At 43.1% G+C, this 17255-nt stretch overlaps 1 protein-coding gene across 2 annotated transcripts in view; it reads right to left on the bottom strand.

Moving 5' to 3' along the window:
• HOMER2 (homer scaffold protein 2) overlaps window positions 1-17255 on the bottom strand; it is a 79992-nt gene that overhangs the window by 7989 nt on the left and 54748 nt on the right. For both annotated transcript variants that reach the window (XR_010794842.1, XM_066636560.1), the window contains exons 3-8: window positions 13854-13985; window positions 7862-7954; window positions 5981-6120; window positions 4930-5086; window positions 4050-4160; window positions 1317-1397 (exon numbers count right to left, since the gene is read on the bottom strand). Coding sequence is in view for 1 of the 2 variants with exons in the window: in XM_066636560.1 (XP_066492657.1) it covers window positions 1317-1397; window positions 4050-4160; window positions 4930-5086; window positions 5981-6120; window positions 7862-7954; window positions 13854-13985 (714 nt within the window). In the remaining variant the exon portion in view is untranslated. The remainder of the gene's footprint in view (window positions 1-1316; window positions 1398-4049; window positions 4161-4929; window positions 5087-5980; window positions 6121-7861; window positions 7955-13853; window positions 13986-17255) is intronic.

The raw sequence follows: 17255 nt of genomic DNA, 5'->3' as shown, positions 1-17255 counted from the left end.
ATATATACCTTGGAGTCCCTCTTTAACTGAACTTACATAAAGGCAATGGGGGACATTCTTAAAGTTCTTAGGGAACGAAGAGGGCTTCTACTTTAGCTGTTCATTTTTGTAAACCACTACTTAATGGGCAAAACACATAGTTATAAAAACCTTTTCTTTTAAAAGCAGTGACCTTGAGTCAAATAAATGGTTTGCCCCAGAGTGCCTACTATCACACAGTATTTCAGTCCCGTTACTCAGTCCTATTTCTGACAAATGGATTGAGGAGAAAAATACATGGTTGAAGTCATTTCCATATTGCAAAACAAGGGGGCATGTCTGTGGTCAAACTTCACACTACGGCAACGCAACACACTCTTGCACTACAAACTGCAAGAGGAGATTCTGGTTGGATATCAGGAAGAAATTCTTGATGGTTTCTTCAGTTTCTTCCAGTTCGGCAGTGGAACAGATTGGGACCTCACTGGAGGTCTTCGAACAGAGGCCGTACAGCTACTGCTGGAGATGCACTAGGAGAATTTCCTGCTACAGACAGGGGGCTGATCTAGATTCCTTCCATGATTCTTTGAGCCCTTGTTCTGTCTTTCGTGCACATTAAGTAGCAAGTGCAGGGACACACAAAATTGCAGAGTGAGTAGGGAGTTTAAGCTCTCAGCCCTCGCCACAGTTTGTCCCAATTGTATGCCCCTCCCCATGTGCCTTTCATATTTTTTAACTTTCACTGAAAAGAGTTAAATCCACCCTACCCCCACTACAGTTTTGCATCATTTTACATGCACTGTTTAACACATGCACAGGCAAAACGACAAAGGACAAATTCATGTTTGTTGGAATGTGTAGTTAAGTGAAACCACTGATATGGGATCTGCGGATATGGGGGGAGCTCTGTGTTCTAGTCAATGACTGCAAAGTACTTGGGTACTTAATTTCAACAACAACAACAACAACAACATTTAAAAGCAGCTAGAAGCTAAGTAACTTTGAATTTTTTAGATTACAGTGGGCCCTTTGCATCCCCCCACGGATAGTGATTTCCACAGACAATCAATTCCATGGTTAGCCCTCACAGGACCTCCTGGATGAGTCTTGGAGGCCAGAGGCCTTCTGAAGCATGTGGAACAGATCCCCCACAGATATGGGGGCATGCTTGTATTTAGATTTTTTCTGCTTTGGGTTGACTTGAGATTGCTCGCCACCTCAAAAAACATATCCTTTCGTCTTTCCTAAGGGAAAGAACAAAAATTCTGCCTACGGGCCTCATTTTTCTTTCATCTTAATGCTAAAAACATTTCACAACAGTGAATTAGGGAACACACCTGCAACTTCTGAGATACTGATTCACATTCTGTCATGAGCTGCGGTATGACTTCTCCCTGTTTCCGAAGATCCTCCAATTCCTAGAGAAGGTAACCCAAATGCTGATGTTACATTGAGACACACCATCAAATATATCTTTCTGAAATGCCAACTTTGTTTTTAAAAAGCAGAAATTCAAAATTAGTATATGAAAAACAGTTTGCCCTGCCAAAAGAAATGAAGTGTTAATGAAAAAGAAACAGTTATTTGTTTTGACATTATACCAGGTTTTCCTTGTTTTATCACAACCTTGGCACAATCTAATTCTGCAAATCAATGCTATTTTGTGCTTTATTAAATCCTTAACACATACACACACTTTCGCCTACACATAAAAAATGTTACACAAGGAAAAAAAATCACTGAGGGAATAAGAAAAGAAATCTACAGAAAGTGAAAACACAATCCGATTCTACCAATGCTTACTCTTCACCCACAATCACTACTATCCAAGTGAATGGTTTCAGCCATCTGGAGCAAGTTCATGGGAATGCAACTAGGATAATGAGGGATGCAGAAACCAAATTATATGAGAAACTGTTAATTTGTATGTTTTGCCTAGAGAAGGAGAGACTTGGGATAGAGATGAAAGCCATCTTTAAGCAACTTAGGGGCTCCCAAACTCTGCAGCATCAAGACCCATCTTGTCCTCTGCAGTGGGCTGCAGCGCTCCTGGTAGTGCTGGAGGCCTCTCCTGGCCTGGCGACTGAGAAGGACCCTCAGAAGCCTCTGTTAGCCATTTGTGGTTTCCAGAAGTGGCTTCCGAAAACTAAAGTGACTTATGGAGGCTTCTGAGCACCATTCTGAGGTCTGCAGAGTGGGTCGCTAGGACAGGAGAGGCCTCCCTTCTGAAGGCTCTGGTAAGTAATGGGCTCCTGGAATGGCTCCAATTTGGAGCCAAACCAGCTCAAGGATAGGCAGGAGGGCCCAGATCATGACCCACTGTGCGACCCAATTTGGGAAGCACTGAAGCAATTGATGAGCTGTCAGCGAGAAGACAAGGAGGACTTATTGTCTGTACCGTCTTGAGGGCAGGACTAGAAACAAAACTAGAATCTAGGTTTAGACTAGACATAGGAAGAATTTCCTAAACTTAAGGGCTGTCTGGCACAGGAACAGTCTGCCTCTTACAGTTGTGGACTCTTACTCATTGGGGCACAGGCTCTTAGTCATTTCAAGCACAGGTTGGACAGTCATGGATGCTATAGCAGTTGTCCACACCAAACAGGGGGCTGGACTAGATGATCTCCAAGGTCTCTTCCAGCTCCAACATTCTATAGTCTATGCAGGAAAGATCATCCAGTACTGTAGAGGGTGACCATCCAAAGATCCCTGGGTTTGCTATAGTTAGAATTTAAAAACTTCTCCATCTTGAGCTGGACTGTCATTCTCTCTGGCCCTTTTAGTGCTCCTTAAAGTACAAGTATTTCAAAATGTGCTCCTGCCATGGTGTGTCCTACATGACAAGGGTCCATGCTGAGCTAATCTCACAAAGCCAGGAACAGACAGTGTCTGGGGCTCTGCTAATGTAAGAACCTGCCCTGAAAGCAAGCGGAGACAACCCTCAGCAGCAAGTAGAAATGAAGCTTGTAATATTCATGAGTCCATTTTCTGGCTGAGTGGGAGCTTGAAAGTTAGAAAATATGGCTCATTAGGAATGCTATTACCCATGGAACAGGCTGGAGAAGAAAGCGTGACATTTTTCTTAGAAAAAGACTGCTGAAAGACGTTCATAATTGTGCATCAAAATCCATCACCTCGAACTATTTCCATGCACCAACTTGCTGTTCTTTTCACAGGTTGGATTGCTATTAAGAGCATTAGATACAGCAGCCCGGGGAAAATGACTTCAGCCATTAGTGGCAGCTCTCAACTGAGCCAGCGCAGAGCATTAAGGGCAAAACCCAACAGGAGTTGAGAGTGCACAGCTTGCATCCTTCCAAATGGAAGCTCTGCAGCAGTATTGATTCAAAAATTGTCTCCTGGTCTTCAAGAGAAGCAGGCTCAGAACTCACAAGCAAACTGTGGTTTGGCTGTCATGAAGGGGTATCAAGCTTCCTAAAATTTGTTGTGCTTTTGTTTATTATGTAACATACGTATTTTTTAGGATGTTTTTCTGTTTAAAAAAAAAAGGTGGTCAATAAGATCACTGAATTGGACCCTAATGTCAAAATGATATACGAGAATTTGCAGCATAGATGGATCCTTAGATTCAGTGGTTTTCCATCACTTCTGCCTATTCCTGCAGTTGATCGAGCCCTTCTATGCTAAGCCTACTAGCCCTGGATGACTCCGTCTGCTCATTTAGAAAATGAGAAGCATTTTAGGCTGCAACCCTGTACACTTATCTGGCAGTAAGGTCCACTGAAATAAATGGAGTACACATGCATAGGATTGTGCTATTATCCAATTTAACAGAGTGTTGTTCAGCCTTGTTCCCGCACTAAAAGAAAAATTGGAATAAGGCCTCAGGATAAAAGGTGAAGAACGTGAAAGATTCCTTTTTGCTCACAAACAATGTCCCAAGCAGAGGCACTAACCAAATCAAGCGTCCTCAGCCAACTCCATCCTAACTCCTAAAATGATTTGTGTTAGCATTTCACATTTTTATTTTTGGAGTGGGGACTAGATCCCCAAAAGTGATGTGGCAAAGTCCACAGCTTTAAAGTCATTCATGCAACAACTGTACATACCAGCTCCTTGTCCTGGAGCTCTGTTTCCAGCTCCTGCAGCCGTCTGCTGAGCTGGGCATTGAGTTCTTTCTCCTTATCTATCTCGTTGCATTGTTCTTCCAATTCCTCAATCTTAAAAGGAAGAGAAAAAAACATATTTTTACTCTCTCTCTCTCTCTCTCTCTCTCTCTCTCTCTCTCTCTTCTAATCACTGAATTAAAATGGAAAGAGTTGAAAAGCAGGACCACTAAAAATGCAACGTTCTCACATTTAGGGGCCTTTCCACCATTTTTTACTTCTTTCGAGAAGTCAGATGCTCCTTTGCAGTGCTTGTCTATATGCAATTTATCCAGAGTGCACTTTTCATTAGGGATATTGCATGGTCCGAGCAGTCAAGCTGTTACATTTGGGAGAAATGCAGAACACCTCCCACCATGCAGCATTTGTAACTGCAATATTTAAAGACAAAAACATTTGCAACCATGTTATGGTTTAAATTAGGATTTCCAGTTTTTAAAATGTTGGGTGTCAATACTGTAGGCAGACTGCCATTCTTCCTCTCAGTCATGATGTTTTGCAATAGGCAGAGCCATAACTAGCACCTGCCCTGGATACTACACCAAGGGGGGGGGGACTATCCCTCAGACTCCACCCTCATTATGAAGGAGGTGCTGGCGCCCTCTGGCAGTGGGTCTCCTGTTTGTTTTATGACTGAAAAAAAACACAAATTGGTTAAAAGCACGAAGTTACTGCTGTGCCTTCCCTATGAATCTCTTTAGCTTGGACCAGGAAAATCCAGTCCATAGATGCAGGATCATCCCCAGCTGACATGTTTTCTTAAGGCAATTCTGGAGAGAGAGGCCAGCAAAACACTGATGCTTCCATTTGCTACACCCAATACCTTGCTCCTGAGTTGATCATTCTCTTCCTTACAGACAGAAAACTGTTTTTTCCACTGTTCAATGCTGGCAGCGGATTCCTGGAGCGCTGAATTCAGTCGGGCATTGCTTTCCCTAAGAGACTGCAATTCTATTTCCCATTTCTTTACATTGGAGGAACTAAAGCAGAAAAAAAAGAGACGCAAACTTGAGATTTCTAAACCAGCTTGGGTAAGGTCCTCCCTTGTACCCCTTTCCCCCCTCCAGAAACCCCCATTCTCAAATCCAATATTTTAAGCCCATTTCCTTCTGTCCTTTTTTTTAATGCAATGGTACTTTCAAAACTACCTTGTTACTAATAGCATTCATTTTTTTGCAAAAAGTTTTTTTGTCAAAAGGATCTATTTGCTATCAATACTACCAACAGCCTCTCTAACATATAGTCTGAAGTGCCAATCCAAAACAGCATGCCTGCTCAGCCCCATGCAATATTTACCTGCCCATGAAATCTCTGACACCACCTTAGCCCCCATCCTCTACCATGATGAAGGCTGCAGTCCTATATACACTTCCCTGGGATAAAATGGGACTTCTGGGTAGATAATCCTAGGATTGTGCTGTTTGTTTTAAGTACATGTAACCGAAACTGCGTGTGCTTCCCCTGTTTATCCCCGTCTCCATCCCCTTCCCTCTCTCTGTTGCCTCAATAACTAAACTGTAAGCTCCTCAGGGCAGGGACCTGACTTTTCACTATATGTAAACCTGGATGATCCAGGTTCAAATCTCCCCTTAGCCACAAGGCTTCCTGGGTGACCTTGGGCCAGTCACTTTCTCTCAGCCTCACCTACCTCACAGGGTTGTTGTGAGGACAATAAGGAGGGAAGGAGCAGCTGTGTAAACCGGCCTGAGCTCTTTGGAGGAAAGGCGGTATAAAAATGTGAATGAATGAATGAATGAATGAATAAAGCACCAAGTACACTGAAGGCATTATATTCAATGCATCATATAGTAACCCTGAAACCTTAAACACCCAAACAGACAATAACACAACATGGATATGAAAACCAGTTTTACCTCTGGGCAAGAGCAAGCTTCAGTTTCTCGTTCTCTGCTTTAAGTTGTGCATCTATGGGACCACCGTGTGATGCCTTCTCATCATCTGTTCCGTTCACACTGGATGCCCGAGTAGAACATGGGGTTTCACGGCCAGATTCCTGAACAACACACAACACAGAGAAGATTATTCAATCTCAGTGGTTCTCAACTGGTGGTACGTGTACCACCAGTGGTATGCTGGATGGTGTTGAGTGGTACGCATAGCACCCATCACCCAGCAGCGATATTGTGACAGGAGCTTCCAGTGGTGATAGGAAGCTGAAGCTGGTGTGCAGAACTCTAACACATGGTTTAAAATTGCACGAAAAAGCTCTCTCACCTGCCCCGAGCCTCTTACTGACCTTGGAAGCTCCCATCGTGGTCTCCAAATCTGGAAGTAACTGGTGATGATGTCATTACCAGTTACTTCCAGTGGTACCTCCAAGGAAAGCACAATAGCAAGTGGTACTTCCGGGGAGCAGCATTGAGAAATGCTGATCTATCTTACAGGACAGTAATTCATACAAAGCCGGTCTCAACTTAGCACTTTATGTGTATTAGGATCTGACAGTAGACAAAAAAGAAGTGGTCGTTTTGTGATCCAGAGGTTGGTTTACACCAACAGTAAACCAGTGGTTTACACCAACTCACTTGGTAAAACTGTCGCTTTAAGATTAAAGACAGTCTTTTAAAAATCTATTCCTGCCCACAGAAAACTAACTCAGTTGGATCATAAAACTAACACATTGATAGATCAGAACCTCTCTCCAAAATGCTCTAATTTTCTGTGTGGGGAACATTTTCAAGGGGTAGAATATTCCTCCCAAGCACAGTCAGAAATGGCACAGTCCACAAACATTGTATTAGATCGATAAAGTACTAGCCTACCTACACCCCGGGCCAGTGGTTCTCACACATTTAGCATTGGGACCCACTTTTTAGATAAAGAATTGTCGGGACCCACCAGAAGTGATGTCATGACCAGAAGTGACATCATCGAGCAAGGAAATTTTTAACAATCCTAGGCTGCAATCCTACCTACACTTACCCAGGAGTAAGTCCTATTTACTGTCATTGTTAAAAGCATATACATAGTAGTCTGTTAAAAGTACAGGTCTGTAACTTTTCCCCAAATGCAGTCACATGCTATGGTAGCATCAAGTCTAATATATTAAAAATAAAATATTGAAATGAATGGGAACCCACCTGAAATTGGCTCGCGACCCACCCAGTGGGTCCCAACTCACAGTTTGAGAAACACTGCCCTGGGCTATCAAATATCCCAAAGGACAATACAATTACAATTTTTATTTTAAAGAGAATATTCATGACATATCTGCTATTCTCCACCTGGTGTTAAACTTTGGCAGCAGTCTTGATGTTTTTAAATCTTACTGCCAGAAATTAGTCTATTATTTTGTAAAAGGAAGCTTCAATCAGTTCACCTCATGTCATCCCATATATTACTATGGTCTGCACAAGACCTTCTAGGACCTGAGGCAACACGTCAAGTGCCAACCATCACCCCATACTGGCAGTGTGCCAGCTGCAATCTCTACCACTCCTCTTCCCAGTGCTTGGATTTGAATATAAAGGAAATGGAACAAAATAGGAACTACAGAGAAGAGACAAGTGGTGAGCTAGAGCACCTTCAATGTTCTAGCCCATCACTCTCCTACTCTATTCTCCTTCACACTTCCTCTTCCACTTCATTCCTTTCTTCCTTTTTGGATCCAGGGAGTGGAAGATGGAGCAGCAACAGAGGAAGACAGCATTCCCAACCAATCTGTCATCTGAAGCAACTGCCTAAGTTCGCCTCACAGATGGGCTGGTTCTGTATGTGGACCACAAATTACTTACTTGGGAGTGGTTGCTGGAAGTCTCTATTTTTTCTTGAGATCTGTCTCTAGCTAGCCTGGCAGCTTCTTTCACCTCTTGAAATTTCTCTGCAAACTAAACACATACACACACTCATAGCATCACACTGGCTTGGCGCAGAACAAGTTTATTTTAAATTAAACTAACTCCAGTTTATTTTAAATTAATCTACACACATTTATGGAAGTACAAAAGTAGTATGAAGCTTCAAGTATCCAAAACAATCAACTGATGAGGCAAAAGGGGGGGGCGAGTTCTGTTTCTAAATAGTCCAGCATCCTGTTTCTGATCAACGTCTCCACTGAATTCACTGGGGAGGCCACAGCCCCAAGAACTCTTGCTTGGGGACAGTCTTGTTATCTGGTGTGCTCCCTGGGGCATTTGGTGGGCCGCTGTGAGATACAGGAAGCTGGACTAGATGGGCCTATGGCCTGATCCAGTGGGGCTGTTCTTATGTTCAACAGCGACTACTGAACAGTCCCTGCCCCATGAGGGGGAAGGTATTCCACACTCTCTGCAGCCCATGGGACTCCTGCTCTGAGCCAGAAGATCCCCCCTTGGAAGCTTCTATTGCTGGCCCTGCCGCCTTCCCAGGGGCTGCCACGCTCCTTGCTGTACTGCCCCAAAACTCCTTTCTCTCATGCCAGAAGCCTGAGGGCCAAGGGGATTGAACTCACCCAGAGCACAGCTCAATACTCTGCCCCAAAGGGGTCTTTGCGCTGGTTGGACAATGTGGGGGGCAGGGGGGAGGAGAAGCCAGAAATTGGAGCACAGAGCCCCAAACGTGTATATATTTCAAAACACACACTGGCATTACTGGTACACTCCACAGTGCTCACACTAGACCCTGCTTGCAGAGGATGAGGCAGGGCTGGTCTGAAAAGGAAGAGGAAGAAGAGGAAGGGCTGATCTGAAAAGGAAAAGGAGATAATTCAACTAACTTGTCCTGCTTCCAATGTTGTGAGGGGGGCAACTCAAAAGGCTCAGGAATTCACTCCTCCTTCCTCTACTAACTAGAGCAGCAATTTTCAACCCTTTTCATTTCATGGAACACTGGCAAGGCACCAAAATTGTCAAGGCACACCATCAGTTTTCTTTGACAACTGACAAGGCATGCTACACTGCTGCCAGGAGGCTCGTATCCCCCCAAAGGCCCTAATAATAAATGACCCTCACCCAAATTCCTGTGGGACACCTGTGGACCATTTGCAATACACCCATGTGCCATGGCACACTGGTTGAAAATATCTTCATTCATCACCTTTACCCATCTTTTTTTGTGGCATTTGCCTTCAATTCCTGTATTAAGACATCAATTTCACCACAGGGAGATGGATGCAGTGGGTGGGGAGAGGGAGAGCTGCTGCAACAGATCAACACAGATATTCATCTGAAAGTACCTTTCTGGGGAAAACACTCCCAGGCCTAATATATTCCCGCAACTGGCCATGAATGTAATTTGTCTGGCAACCTCACAGTAACTTCTTGCCTTGGGCTGCATTAGAGTAAAAATTTGTTGGATTAAATGTTGAACAGTTTACTTCTGGATTTTAAAGAGTGATAAACATGCAAATGCTTTACTTCATTATGTTGATTGCCCCAGTGAAATCAATAGATCTAGTAACGGATGACCCACCATATGAGTTATCGAAGAGTCATTTAAAATCATACTTAAAATCTGTGGATACTGTTGTCTCTACAATGTGTGTTTCATTCATTAACAATCTTCCATCTGCAATGCTTAGGATCTCCAATTCCTGATCTGGAATTGATATTCCTTCCTCATCCCCATTTACTAAATGCAAACTGGACCGGACAGAAACCATTTCCCCTTGCCCTCCCCAAACCCCGTCTCTTACAAGTCTATTACAAACAGCCACCCCCCTTAACAGATCTTGACATTCAGCCTGCATGAATTTTTCATGATTCCTGCTTTGTATGGGAATTAATGAAGCAGATCAGGCCGCTTTTTTAAATGACTTTTTTAAAAAGATGAGTCTCAATGGGAAAAAAGCTTGCAAAACCAATGAAGTCATGTTCAGTCAGGCACATTCATGCATGGCAGAATGTCCAATTATAGTTATTGTCACAACTACATTTTCTTTATTGTTCTTGGGGACCAACATGTTGAATAATGGGATACAATAATGAATCCCATTATTCCCAAACAGAAAGCCAAGACTCAAAAGTGGGAAACGGAAACCAGTGGCCGCTTGGCTGACAAGCAGTTGACTGAGAGTGCTCAAGGTGATCAGGATGGAGCAGAGGCTGAGAGACTGAACTGCAAGTCAGAACCCCCCAGGTGGGAACTCCCCAGGTGGCCTCAGGTAAGTCACATCCTCTCAGCCTCTTCCCCATGTTACAGCTGGGGAGCTATAATAAAAATCAGAATATCAATATTGCAGGACTGTTGTAGGCCCCACATCAAAATAATGCACGTAAAGTTCTCTACACTCACAGAAAGTGCTACGCCAATGGTTTTCAACCTTTTTTGTGCCATGACTCAAAGTATGAGACTGGGGACCCCACTGTCGATCCTGGGCCCCTCCCTTTGTGCCACCCCTGTAAATCAAACAGGAAGTCTAGGTAGAGTAAGCCGGAAGCAGATCATTGCTCTGCACTGCCAACAATTTGGTGAAAGGCACACTGAGTCCACCCTTCCTCAGATCTCCTGCAATCTGTGACAAATGCAACCCACATCAAGCGGCCTCATGGATGGCCGGCAGTGCACCAGGGCATTGGAGATATTCATCCCCAAGGACACCCAGAAGCCTGATGCTGGCACTGGGCTGGCTTCACACTTTCAGCCTTGCCACCTCTGGGATAACTTGCTAGCTTGTGGACTGTACCAGCAAGGGGCTCCATTCTCAGGCACTGGAAAGCTTTTATTCAGCAGTACCACCAAGCTCTGTGGCCCCATTTCCAGGTCAGCACTAGCCTCTATTCAGAGCAAACACTCACTCTGTGTTTATAAGGTCTCCTGCTTTTCCATCAGTAGGTTAGGCTAAGTGATATGGGGATCCTTAGTTCCTGTGCTTCCTCTGTCTGAATGCTCCACTGTGGGGTTTTATAAAGTGATAAACTGAGGTGCCAATTACACCATAATGCCCCAAATAGCTTTTCCTTCTAGAGCTGATTACAGAATAAAGACTACACTCCTGTATCAGTCAAGATGATTTATTGATGTGAAATAAGGTTCATGTGTTATGTGCGTCTCATTTATCTTCCGTCCACCTTAAAGAGGTTGCAGGAAGTCCACTCAAAGATGCCCATTTCTCAAAATATGCTTTTAAAATGCTTAAGAATGGAAAGGGCGCGAAAGACAGGAGAATGTCCTACAGGAGGAGAAAGAACTGCGAGGCCATACCGCAAGAGCCATAACGCATTATCCCAATATCTGGGGCAGTGACATCACATAATGTTATGATGTCACTTCTGGGTTCTCTCCAGAGAAGGGAGTGCTCACTACAGTGGCTTTGCACCCCTCCTGGAATGAGGGGGGGGGGTGTAAAGCGACCAGCTCCTCCTCATCCAGGGAAGACCCAGAAGTGACTGCCTTGTGCTGCTTGTGGCACAAGAGAGTCACTTCTGAGTTATCCCCAGAGGAGGGAGCTTGCTCCAGAGGAGAATGGGGGCACAAAACCACCAGTGTCGGTAATTAGGGTAAAATCTGAGGGGCGGTCATGTGCCCCCTCTTGGTATAGTGCCCAGGGCAGATGCCCCTCAGGCTCCATCCTAGTTATGCCTCTGCACACTGCAAATTAAAAGAAAGTGGAAGTAAACTGAACAAAAGGGGATTCTTTGGCTACTGGTGGAAAGAAAGGAGCATCACATTTGGCTGGCTGTGTGAACTCCCTGCAGGTCCACAAGGGCCCTGAAGACATGGGGAAGCTGCCACATCTTCTTTGCAGCCACAGCAGCTGAACAGGGAAAAGGGACCAATTTTATGGAATTCAGTGTGAAGAGCTCAGCCTTCAGTTCAAGCTCCGGCTTCTTTTGCGTTGTGTGACACACTTCCAGAAAAAAAAGTGACTTTACTTGAAGGCCCTATTTCCTTCCTAACAATTTATTCACATGAAATTTCCTTATGGACCTTCTGATATCTTCTCATGTGGATCAAAATCTGAAAAAAACACGTCTTTTGAATTATCCTTCCTGGTGTACCTCTCTCTACAAACTGGGCTGGCCTGAGCAAGAGAACTAAGATAGCAGCAGCACCGTCAACTTGCCCACTGAAGACCTTCAGTACAAAAAACTTGACAGCAGTTGCACCCAAGTGCAACTAATAAAACCAATATTGTGTTCAAAGAAAATCTGCAAGACATTTTCACCCAAATGACAAACATGCAGCTGCCTTCTCTGGCAGCAGCCACAACCTCTGTAAACCCAAACTCTGATCTAATTCCTTCATCCACAGCTTGCAAGGTTACAAAGAACAAGATGAATGGAGAACCTACAGAATGGTCAAGGGTATTAACATTTAGTTAGGCATCATGACCTAAAGATGAGTTAAAACTGCCAACTACATCTCAAGATAAGTGCTTCTTTCATAGCATGGACAAACATGCTGCTTATTTCTGACAAGACTCCTCTCTCAACACAGAGGGAGTACATTGGGTGATTTTTTTTACATTATTCATTACAAGTAACCCTTCTTGCAACTAAGCCCAATATGTGCAAAAAAATAAACATAAATTCTTCTCCAATTAATCCTGCCTACTTCTACTTCATTGATTTTAAGTTACTGGGATAAGAGCCTGGCTTTTAATTTCTATAGCACCATCTAAGTGCAAATAAATTATGTGCAGTATTTATATACTGCTTTTCAGCAAAATGTTAACAAAGCAAAAAGTGTATATAGCAAAAGGACTTAGAGGAGGATGATGTCCACGTACAAAGGGAGGCATCAGTGATAGTCACTAGGAGAGACACTAAAAGCAGCTGGAATCAATAGAGACAGTTGCTCTCTTATTACTAAATATGAGCACTGGCCCTTTAAAAATGCTTCTTCATCTAGTTAGCAGTGGTTCACCTTGCTTACCACCCCATCAGTCCTATTAACTTTATGAGACCCTCTACCATCACAAATAATTTCTGCAACATTTGTCCCTTGTAGCAGCTGGTGCTTCAGAAAGAGAAGCCTGTGTAGTGTGACCCAAACATCACACTATGAAAATTCCCAGTCCAGAGGACACACAAACACTCCATCACTCCCTTAAAAACTTAACATTTCTTAGAGGGAGTGTTTGGTGGCTGGGGTGAATCAAAGAAAGGGCTGACTTTCTAGCATCATCTATGCCAATTGACTTTCAGAATTTAATGGGATTTTTAGAAGGTTGTCTGCTTTTAACCTACTGTGACCCACTTCAAGCCTTCAGAAGAGACTAAATGAATAAACACAGATTTTTTTTTTAAAAAGGCCAAAAGTAGAGGTGATACTCAGCATACACAGCTGATGCCAAAAATGGAAACAAGTTTGGCCTGCTAGAACTTCCCCATTTCCTGCCTTTATAATATTTTATTTCCCTACTCCAAACACCATCCACTGCTAGTGGGGAAAAAGGTAGGGAACAGAATGTCATGATTACAACACATAAGAAAGTTCTAATAGACGTTCTAGAGACAAGTGGGGAGCAAGACACACAGCTACTGTTTTCAGCCACTGCTTTTCACTAAGCAAAGCATCTGGTCCTCAGCAAGGCACAGCAAGCCAGGCAGCCCATATGTGATCAAACACACTGAGAAAAGATCTAGCTTGCAAGTTAACATCTCCCACACTCTGGCCCACTCATTGATTAAGGAAGACTCATCACCTGCAAAGAGATAAGTTGCTATCCATTTCAAAAATGGAAGAAGTCCAGTTTATATATAGGGCTCCCACTAGAGCCATATGTCTGTTTTTTTAACTTGCGTGTTACTTGCAAAAAAAAAAAAAAAAAAGCAGCAAGAAAAAGTGATTCAAAAACCCAGTTACCTTGGTTAGTTGCTGTTCAGAAGAGAAACCCAGGCCAAAGACAGTGTTTGCTCTGCTGTCAGCCCACTGGCCAAATTTCTGCGAGGTTTTGGTAAAGGTCATATTAGGTGTGATTGTGCTATTTATAATCACCTGCAGAGAAGACACAAACACAACAGTATGCAGTTTAGAAAAAGTCAGGATTACACAGAGAAGAAAAAGAAGAACTTGAAAATAGTCTGCAGTTGATTTAAAAAAATATTTAGAATTTCCTGATTTCAAAACCACATTCAGTGGTGACAGATAAACCTTCTGATACAGAATTCAGAAAACTGCAAATCAAATTGTTTCAAACACTTAAAAGATTGTTTTTAACAAACGAGTTTAAAACTGATCCTGGATTACAAATTGGTGGTTTTCAATCCTATCACCAGTAACATAGCTAGAGGGGGTACAAACCACTAAGTTTTGCAGGTACCTCACCACACAGTGCAAGTGGCCCCTAGATTTTTAAGCCATAGTTTGCCATGACATCCAAGCTCAGAAACTGTGGTCCCTAAAAACCAGGATCAAACTGTGGGGGGTTCTTGAGTTTGTTGCTCAATGTGAATCCAACCAACCATGGTTTGTTGGGACCAGGAATGTGATATTTGAAGCAGGCCTGTGTGTGGGTTGGGAGACCAGTGAAGGTATTTAGAATAAAGTTAACAGGACAGAGGTATAAGTGCACTGATTTTAGATAGCCAGGAATTGAAAATTAACATGATAAAAAGAATTCACTAATCAGAGTATTGCCTGCCTCAGAACTGAGTCAAGTATAGTATTGGCTGGTAAAGTGGCTCATTGGTAAGCAACAGGCTGCCACTACTTAGTGATGCCCAGAATTTGGAGATCCTGAAGCTCTTGCAGGTAAATGCTGCAAGACAGTGAGTGGCATTGGGACTGCTAGGTCCCATGCAGACACTTAACTTCGGACTGGCCAGCAGCATCTGATGTGGGCTCCTGTATTTGATGCCTGCACTGGGCACTGCTGGCCAGTAGGGGATATTGTCACAGCAGCCTCCATACCTCTCTACCGCCACTGTGCAATGCCCCCCATTAAGGCTGCCTGGTCTCCTTCTGCAAGCACTGCCCCACAGCTCCTCACTTACAAGCAAACTATCTCACCAGCCACTACGGCAAACACAATAATTTCATATGTTCAATGGAGTTTCCCATGCATACTCCAATACCCCTTGAAGAAGAACATCATGCGTAAGTGTGTGTGCAAAAACAAAATGGTCATGAAACAAAAAAGACTTTCCTTCTTTGCAACAGTACCTTAGAACTACTTTTAGTTAACACAGGCACCCTTATAAGTTCATACACAAGGTGCAAATATCTCTAGTCCTCTGCAGAGTGGCATCCAGCACCACACAGATTCACCCCTTCCCAGCAAGTCTCATTTTCACTGGCACATTTGAAAAAAACAGGAGTTCCTTCTGGACAACTAACGCCTAGGGTCAGGGGTTCCTGACTTTTTAAATTTAACTGTCTCCATCTCTCTGCATATGAGAGGAGATGACATCTCTCCCCCAAGCCCTCTGCACATGAAAGGACACAGGAAAAGAGAGGGGGTTGGTAGTAATTACTGGCTAGTAAATCAACAATTGTGGATTCCTGGAGTAGCACCTTCAAGAAGTAGCTATTATCACCCTGGAAAGCAACAAGCTTTGCTTTAAAGCAAGAGTTCTGTTCACTACATACAGAAGTGTGTCAACATTGAGCTTCAGATTAGCATTCAAAAGTCATGTTGTGGCTGGCATAAAATGCCACCGCAGTAAAAAGGTCAGGTGCAGGCAGCTTTATCATCATAGATGAAATAAACTGAAACAGCTTGACAAAAGGAGATAAAGACTTCTTCTGTAACAAAGACATCAGATTGCAATTCTGTCATCAGAAGTAGATTTTCTTAATGTGCTCCATTGAAACCAATGTGGAAGTCCCAAAAAGCTCAACTCATATATACAAAGACTGGCAAGCCAGTAAAGTTGGCCAGTGAAATCTAGTCATCACCTGAGATATGCCCATTCAGGTTAAGAAAAATTGAATTTAAGACCCCTACTTTGGCTGATGAGGCATTTCTTCACATTGATGAGGGCTGATTTGGATTTCGTGTACTTTGAGAGCAGCAGAACACCATGAGATAAGAACCAACATGCAGTCATCTCCACAGGTGTATAATTGGCAAGTGATGTGTTAAGTTACCCTCTTGTACTTGTGGTTTTCTAGTTTATAGCAGTGATAAACTTGTGCATTAAAGGCTGAATTACATAAACATCATCATATACATGCTCTGTTTGTGAGCATAGTCTTAAACGTATGATGTGCAATAGCTACAAAAGACCTTAACAAGAGCAAGTAGACAGCCATATTCTAGAGCAGGGGTGCCCAAACCCCGGCCCTGGGGCCACATGTGGCCCTCGAGGCCTCTCAATGCGGCCCTCAGGGAACCCCCAGTCTCCAATGAGCCTCTGGCCCTCCGGAGATTTTTTGGAGCCCACACTGGCCCGACGCAACTGCTCTCAGCATGAAGGCAACTGTTTGACCTGTCTCATGAGCTGTGGGATGAGGGTACCTCCATTGCTTACTGTTTCACATCTGTGATGCAGTAGAGGCAGCAAAGGAAAGGCCAGACTTGCTTTGTGCAAGACCTTTTATAGGCCTTGAGCTATTGCCAGACCTTCATATAAGTTCATCTTTAATATATTCATTTATGTAAACTTATGTAAATTTATTCAAATTTGAAATGTAAATTAATTCTTTTCCCCCCCAGCCCCCGACACAGTGTCAGAGAGATGATGTGGCCTCTAGCCAAAAACTTTGGACACCCCTGTTCTAGAGTAATAATAAAGGGAAAATGTCTTAGGTTGTGTTACAATAACTTATGTTAATGATTGCTGTCTGTTTTAACGGGATTTCATGTTTTGTTTATTTACACATTTTTATACCACCCTTTCTCTCTAAGAAGCTCAGAGCGGTGTACATGATTTCTTTCCTCCTTTTATCCTCACAACAAGCCTGTGAGGTAAGCAAAGGCTGAGAGATAGTGACTGTCCCAAAGTCACCCAGGATGCTTTAGGAATTTTAGCATAAGTGGGTGTCAGTTTAGCATAAGTGGGTGTCAGTGGGGTTCAAGAATGCATAAAAATTTTCTCCATCAAATTAATGGTAATTACATTTTTTATTTATGAGAATTCTTCCTATGAGGAGTTTTTTTTTTTTTTTTTTAGTAATGAATTACCCTCGTAAGGTGGGAGAAGACTGCATTGTTAAGCTGATCTCCAGTTATTTGATGGGGCTATCCAGTTAATAGTCGATAGAGTTAAGAATGTAACTATGAAGAAATTAGCTTACCTTTTCAATATTTTCTTTCATTTTGTT

The sequence above is a fragment of the Tiliqua scincoides genome, chromosome 8, assembly GCF_035046505.1.
Source record: "Tiliqua scincoides isolate rTilSci1 chromosome 8, rTilSci1.hap2, whole genome shotgun sequence".
NCBI classification, from domain to species: Eukaryota; Metazoa; Chordata; class Lepidosauria; order Squamata; family Scincidae; genus Tiliqua; species Tiliqua scincoides.
Note: the sequence above shows the minus strand (reverse complement) of the source record. Positions and strands in the feature narration are given on the sequence as shown.